This window comes from Cottoperca gobio, unplaced genomic scaffold, assembly GCF_900634415.1.
Source record: "Cottoperca gobio unplaced genomic scaffold, fCotGob3.1 fCotGob3_195arrow_ctg1, whole genome shotgun sequence".
Lineage (NCBI taxonomy): Eukaryota > Metazoa > Chordata > Actinopteri > Perciformes > Bovichtidae > Cottoperca > Cottoperca gobio.
In genome coordinates, this window is record NW_021166836.1 from 130,526 (window position 1) to 138,470 (window position 7,945).

The 7,945-nt window shown below is 43.9% G+C and overlaps 1 protein-coding gene across 1 annotated transcript in view; it reads left to right on the forward strand.

Annotated features, from left to right (window-relative positions):
- The window catches only part of LOC115004833 (AT-rich interactive domain-containing protein 3B-like), a 34,130-nt gene that overhangs the window by 25,865 nt on the left and 320 nt on the right, over positions 1-7,945 (forward strand). Inside the window, exons 6-9 of the mRNA XM_029426535.1 lie at positions 661-911; positions 3,326-3,595; positions 3,803-3,895; positions 4,136-7,945. The exon at positions 4,136-7,945 is cut by the window's right edge and continues 320 nt beyond it. Of these exons, the coding sequence (XP_029282395.1) occupies positions 661-911; positions 3,326-3,595; positions 3,803-3,895; positions 4,136-4,329 (808 nt within the window). The 3' untranslated portion in view covers positions 4,330-7,945. The remainder of the gene's footprint in view (positions 1-660; positions 912-3,325; positions 3,596-3,802; positions 3,896-4,135) is intronic.

The following is a 7,945-nucleotide window of genomic DNA, read 5'->3' on the forward strand; positions in this document are numbered from 1 at the left end:
ATACCTGGTGTCTCATTAAATCCTGTGCTATTACATGCACTTAAGAAGATTACTGTCAGGCTTCTTGATTTAGTAAATGTCATGTATACAATGAGGTTTATAATCAGGGTAGGGGATTAAGAAAACGCAGTTAACACTAGGGAGGGGACGATATGTGATTTCCTTTATACTCGTGACGCACGAAAGAGACTATAAAGACCTTACAATTACTTCATTTAAGATTGTTTTCATTTTCACTAAAAAAGAATTATGAAATATTGCTTTCCTAACAAAATGTAAGTCAAAGTGATTTTAAGCACATTTAGATAATAGCAATTATCTCGGCAGGATAATGGTGACGTGAAGTTTTCGTCCGCTGCTTCGTTAACACGACTTTCTGCTGCAGATCATTCTTTGTGTATTCATGTTGCCAGCTGTCAAACAGGGTTTGTACACGTGTGCACATGCATGAAGGACTTGTGTATTCTTTCATTCAAGATTCAATCCTGACATGAAAATAATCTATAGTAGCCTTTACAAACGAAATAAATCCATTTCTCCAGCTCGACTGGTTGAGTCTTTGTAACTGCAGTAAACACTTTCTCTCCGTTCCTGCCTTAACTGTGTTGTTTCCATGAATGAATGTTGATGCTAATACTTTCTGTGTGTTCTCCTCTTCAGGTACATGAAATACCTGTACCCGTTCGAGTGCGAGAGGAAAGGCCTCAGCTCCCCAGGTGAGCTCCAGGCTGCCATCGACAGTAACCGACGAGAGGGTCGTCGTCCGAGCTACAGCAGCAGCCTCTTCCGCTTCTCTCCCTCTCCCAGCACAGCTCCACACATCCTCTCCCCTCCCAAGATTCACCTCTCAGCTCTGGCTGCGGGGGCCCTCAACGGCCTGCAGGTCTCACCAGGGTCCTCTCTGAAGAAAGGTAGGAACCAACAGTAGAGACAGTAATTACTTACACAAGCTTTACCGGCTAATCTTTATTCCACAAATAAAATATGTCGGAAAGTGTGTCGACTAATCGATCAGTTGACGAATAATCGTCAACTTCTTTGAGAATCTGATATTCGTTCACAGAAATGTCTTTAAATGTGGAGATCTGTTTAATATCAAAGTGAATATCTTTGAGTTCTGGACAAAACAAGACATTTGAAGACGTCACTTTTATCTGATAATGAAAACCATAGTTTGTTGCCCCCCTGCAGTGTGTGTGGGCCACCTTCTAAAACAAGTCTGCCAGCAAGTGAACAGGCAACTCTCAGATCCGCACGTGCGTCACTATGAAGGTTATATTTATCTGGCTAAATGTTTACTACACAGAATGTAGCGTCTCTGTCCTGGTGGGATTGAACTCCTTCTAGTTACAGATGCTGTGACTTTGTCGTATTGTTAGAGGAATACTGCCCTCTGTCGCACTTTAGAAAAACTACAACTCGTCATGAATGAAACCGCACTAATATATAGCGTCCTATATTTAAAGGGACAGTTCACCCACACGTCCAACACAGATATTGTTCCTCCGACCTGCTATTTATCTAGAGGGTTTTACGTGAGTTGCAGAGTGTTGGAGAGTTCTTCTCTCCAATATAAGTAACTCGGTGACACCAGAAAATAAGTTTGAACTCAACAGCAATGTTGTGAGTAGTATCATGTAGGAACTATTTTCCTTCTACAAAACTACACCCGCCAGAGAGTGAGCACGAGCCCTGCGTCCGTGAGCAGAAGCACACTTCATGATTTATGGAAAGAGACTTCGGTGTTGAGTTTTCCAAATGTTTTTGTGGCGCTTTGAGCACCACAAGCAGAGTGTCACGTAGTTACTTATATTAGAGAGAAGACAGACGTCTCCAGCACTCATCAACGCACACCAAAACAATCTACATCTAAAAAGCGCTACAGGTAGCAGGAGAAATATCTACTTCTGATTTTGTGGTGAACTGTCCCTTTAATGATTTCAAGTGTTTCTTTTGTTCAGTGTCAGCATGATAACAAAGCATATATATATATATATATATATATATATATATATATATATATATATATATATATATATCCCTGACAGTCATCCAAGCACCTGCTCCTTTTTTGTCAAATGTGTCAAAAAATGTGTGTGTGTGTGTGTGTGTGTGCGTGTGTGTGTGTGTGTGTGTGTGCAGGAATGTTGGTATGAGAGTGTGCAGTTACATTTGCGTATTACATTCTCGGAACAAGTCATGCTCAGTGTGTGTGTGTGTGTGTGTGCATTTTAAGAGTTTGTATATGACTCTGTGCATGTTTTGTCCATCCAGGTGTTTTTTAAGTTAATTTATGTTTGAACCGATTCGGCCTCAGGCTGAGAGCCCTCACCTTTTCTCCTGATTAATAACATGGTTCCCACGCTGGGGGGGACACTTTATGAACTTTGAAGCCTTCGGTCCACATCAGTAGGATCCTGTTGATAACTGTCATTATCCTGCTTATCTGATGTCACCTGGGCTGGAATGTGTTTCTGTTGTGGACCCTGACGGTCTCCATGGTTTGTGTAATGCACTGTATTTTACTCGATGCTTTATGGGGCCAGAGGATGGTGTGACTGACCCGGTCACTACTGATGTGTTACTGCTTTGCATGATCTGTTTTCTTTTTATTAGAGTGAGATTGTGGGGAGTTAATTGTGTGCTGGTGGTCTAAGTAGTTTGTTACAACTAAAATCCCTTGGAGTCGTTTATTTTTAAAGATTTCTATTCGTCAAAAGTCTGAATAACTACAATTTTCTACAAAACTGCACCAATTTAAACGACCTTTGCTGTCGTCAAACCTTTTTATTTATGTCATATCCTCCACGGCTTGTCTTGAACTTGCAGATGTTACAAATTGGCAGTTTTATGTCTTCTTCAGTCGCGCTGAAGAACTGTGTGTGTGTGTGTGTGTGTGTGTGGCTGCGGCTGCGGCGTTACTGTCTGCTGCTTCGAGTGCAGCGTAAAACCATCATGTGTCACATGTGTGTAAAGTTGACATTAAAAGAATCTGATGGTCACCGTTCATGGACGATCCGCTGAGTTTCTTTAATGATATGCAACCGTTCTGAAAACAGACCTGATGTCCACTTGTTTCTCACTTTGCTGTTGAGGTGAAATTAGCATCCATAATCTGACTGTAATTTAATCTGATTCTCTTATAGTATTATACGGTCCATAATCTATCCATCCATTTGTAATACCTACTTACTCCGTTCAGCATCGCAAACACTCCACCATCGCAGCTCGCGTTGCCATTCCTCAATTTATTTTTATCCCATGTAGACAGATTAATGAATCATTACAATTCATACAACTAACCTTCTAGTGTTTTCTCTTCCAGACGACCTGACCACCTCCATCCTGGCAGGGAGACCCTCCATGGCACTGGCCCTGGGTCACCACCAGGTTGCCGGTTTGGCACGAGCCGCTACGCTGGAGCAGCTGAGGGAGAAGCTGGAGACCGGAGGAGAGGGGCCAGAGAGGAAGATGGCCCGCATGGCGGAAGAGCAGCAGCGCCTGATGCAGCAGGCTTTCCAACACAACCTGCTGGCCATGGCTTCCCAGATGCCCATGAACCTGCGCCCGGGAAACCCCACCATCACCACCAGAGGTCAGTGCTGCAGAGTCGGACAAGATACTGTTGAAAGAACCTGGAAATGTGTTTCCATCCAGTCAAAAGAGGAACTTCATATTAGAAGATTTCCCACATTTCATAGATATAAAATGCAAAAGAATTGATTTGATAAGTATTCAGCCCTCTACATGTACTAATGTAAAGTCAGGTGAATACACTAAAACATTATTCATGGTTCTTCAGAAGAGAAGCAGCAGGACATGTCTCTGAGCATCTCGACCAATGGAAACGCCAGCATCACCGTCTCAGTGGAAGTCAACGGAACAATCTACTCAGGTTTGTACTGGGAGGGGTTCTTACAGGCTGCGCAGTGAGAGGGAGATATGTGTTCCACTAACTTCCACTACTTTCTTATTGAACCTTTATTTATCCAGATAAATGGCATTAAGATTAGAACATCTCTTTTCTAAAGGAGCCCTGGTGGAGCCCTACTTATTACATGTGACATCTTTGTTAATGTAATAATAGTGATAAAGGCTCCATGTTGATGTCATGATGTCTCCCGTTTTCCTACAGGAACCCTGTTTGCCCAGAGGTCTGGGGGGGCCCCGGGGCCCGTTATGTCGGCTTCTGCTGTTTCAGCCTCCCCCGCTGGAACCAGCACTAGCTTTGGCTTCTCGGCACCCATGGCTCAGACCCTCAGCCCCGCGTCCTCCTCCTCCTCCAAGGGTCCCAGCTCGGCCGAGCCGGCCCCCAGCGGGTCGCCCTAACTCAGGCCGGCCCTTTGTACCTGCTCCCCAGGCCTCTCTTCCACCGGGAGGCCCTGCAAGAATATTCAGTACAATGAGAAACCGCTAAGAATACCAAACTGTTGCACAACAAATACCTCATCAACCCTGTCGACCTCTTGGCTGTCCAATCATGAACACAGAGCCCGAGAATATTATATGACAGCACGTGCCCACAACGCACAGCTATGCATTTTATTCAACACACAATCACATACACGCACTACACTACAAACACACACACAATGATACGTATACACACATCTACACACTTGTTAATCCTAATGTACATGCTAAACACAATCAGCTCAGCCAAAACCCACTGACAGGTGTCGTCACAACTGAACTTGAAAAGTTTTATCTTAGGACATTTTTGTTTGTTTGTTGCCATTTTGTTGTCTTTTTGATTTTGTGTTTTTAGAATGATTTTTGTTTTTAGTTTTTCTCTTTTTACATACCTCAAATCAAGTAACCTGCAGTGGTGTCGTTACCTCAGGAGCTGTAGTATATTTAACCTGAATCAACTTTATTTTTATATTCTTTTTGACCTAGTTGCAATCAGGGGAAGTCGGGTAACTCACCACAGGAACCTCATGTACAGAGCAGCCACCTCACAGTGACGGGCCTCCGACCCGGGCCGCTCGGGTCTCTTCAACAACACTGTAGACTCCTGCTGAGCTCAAACGAGCAAAGGATCAGATGCTGTAGATCAGCACATTAAATACACATTTCATACCTCCGCCCTCGGTTCAGATCATGTTAAAGTCCACGAGTGATTTCACCAAACTATAAACTCTCACTAGCAACGCAGTGGATTTTAAAATCCACCTAAAATCCAACTTATTGCAGATCCGCACAAACTGTCTTTAAACGTGTAGCGCACAAAGTGGGGGAACAATAACTCTAATCCAGCAGAGCTCGTTTCTCCACCCGGCTCCTGCCTGTGTGACAGAAGTAATACACAATCAGGTTTGAGTTTGTTGACCCCTCCCCCCCTTCGATTTGTTTGTGCATCCTTCCTCCAGCCACAAGAGCTGCATGTCAATCCGACAATGCGTGGTTCTCCGACGTCTCTCTCAGGAAGCAATGTGACAACTGCAAGGAATCGCTGTTCATTTAAAGAAAAGGGATTCATACCTGAAGAATGCACAAGTCTACGTGACTGTTCAAGAATACCTCATGAGACTCTCTCAAAAGGAGAGCTACACTACATACCTCATACCGGCTGCGAAGCCATCAAGACTTGTCGCCACAGCCCGTGATGGAAATCCTACCTGAACTGAAGCTGACGTGAACGTACTGACACACCGCTGGTGGTTTTTGGGGACAAACAGAACTGGGAGGGGCTCTCGCTCTCCTCCTGTGTTCACTTATATAACTTGTTTTATGCTTGCTTCTGTTTCCTTTATTTTCTTTTGGTTCCTCAAGTTGTTGTCCGAGAAGAGTGATATATCTGCATTCAGGGAAGAGGAAGAGAATAGTTAGTTCCTCACTGACACGTGTAGATTTGTAGGATTGTCAACCGGTTTCAAGGTCGCAGGGGTCAAAACAATGAGAAACAATCGACCGTGTTAACCTTAAATTTGACTGCGAACACTTAAATCGTAATCAACGTGTCCTTTTTCACGACAGCGGCAAAATGATATGCATGTGTACAATCATGACCAGTGTTTTAACAGCTTAATCTTCTGGTTCACGTTAGCCTCTGGTTATTGCACAGCTAGATACCAAAGACTAGCCGAGTCGCTCCTCTTGGTTGATCCCTCGTACAATCCTGCCCACCGCTGCGGCGCCGCACAGCAAGGCAAAGAGAAGGTCGCGTCTCATTTAATCTGATTTTGAGTTTTTATCCTAAAGCAAGTGAAAATATCTTTAAGTGAGGAAGTAAATGCACATCTTACGGCATGAGTTGAATATATGAAATATGAAAACAATAAGAAGTAAGACTCAAAATCTGATGACTTGTACGGACGTTGTTGTAAGTTCTGTTATGCAGAACAGTGCTGAGGCTTTCCTGTGCGATCTGCTTAATTTAATCCTTTACATTTACGGGCTCTTGCTTTTGAACCCAGTGTGGCCCCTTTATTCAAACACCCCCTCCCTGATGATCCACAAACAGCTGGATTACCCCCCAACTGTAAGGTATTTTTCTACCTTTTTTAAAGTAATACCACAAAGGATGAAAAACAAATGTTCCAGCTGTATGTGTTGAATGTGAAGCATTTGAAGTGTTTAGAAACCTCTGAGCCCGGAGCGATCTGAGGTGGGCAGCCTTGTTGCTTTCATTAGACTGTATGTTACTCAGTACCCGTCAGGTTTTGCAGTGCAGATCACAGTTGAGGGTTTGAGGACGGTGCCGGAGGTCCTGCAGGTGTCCCCTTCAGATCCCCGTATGACACAGAACTGTATTTTATAAAGAGAAACTGTAGATGCTGCCTTAAAGTAGTTGCCGGTGAGATCTGTGCAGTTTTCTACTCGGCTGGCTGCAAAATGTCTTTCTCTTCAAGCTTAATCCTTTGGAGAATATTCACTTTTTATTTCTTTGCTAAACAATTCAATCACATGTTAGACGCCAGTTGTCATTCATGCCGTTGGCAACAACTGAGTTTTGCTATTTATTTGCGTTTTTGTTTTTTTTCGTCCTGGTGAAGCTTGTTTTTAGTAACGAGTTTAATCCTTTAGGCTGCTTTACTGAAACATTTATTTTTTCCAGGCTCTGTTTCATCTGCCTAGTCTAAGCATTGACCGTTTGATAGTGTAGCTTCACTGCCTTTGAATGCATGTGTGTGAATGTGCAAGCTGGTTCAGTATGTGGCATGTGGACAACCCCACGTACGTACACTTGTAATACTCTTAGGGAGACTGGCGGTGGCGCCACTGCCACGTCGATTATATCACAGGGAGATTAATGACGTTTTTAACTTAAAAGGTGAAGTTCTCTGCAACAGTAGCCTCCTTTACATCCACGCAGTTATCATCCTGTTCTCTGAGGAGCTGCCCGTTACACCCACAGTCATACTTCTGCTGTTGAATGGCACTTTGCTGTTCGTTTAGGGAGAGGAGAGTTTCCAGGGTTCGTCTTTATCTTCTCTGATCGCTGGCCTTCACATCAGCAGCCCTCCTGTCACCTCACGAACCTCCAAGCTCTTGTCACCTGATTTGCTGTGTGGATGATGTTGTGTGTGTGTGTGTGTGTGTGTGTGTGCGTGTGTGTGTGTGTGTGTGCGTGCGTGTGTGCGTGTGTGTGTGCGTCTATTAGAGACCGCCCCTACCTCGTCATACCACAATACCTCAGGGCAGTGGGCTGCAGTCACTGCTGCGTTCGATATTGAAGCTGTGAGGGACGAGTACTGACGGACGCTGCGCCGAATGCAACGTTGATTTTGGTTTTGCATTTTTAGGATTTGTGTCGTCAGTAACTGTCGGCGAGGTCTCGTCACTCAGGAAGCTGTGAAGTTGGAAGTCTGCAGAACCTTTTGTCTCTCAGATGATTTTGGAGTTGATTCAGTTTTAAATTGTTTAAAAACTAACCTGATCTGTGTAAAAACAGGCGCATATGCAAGTGGTTATCGAATACCTCATTTATCAATTTTATGTT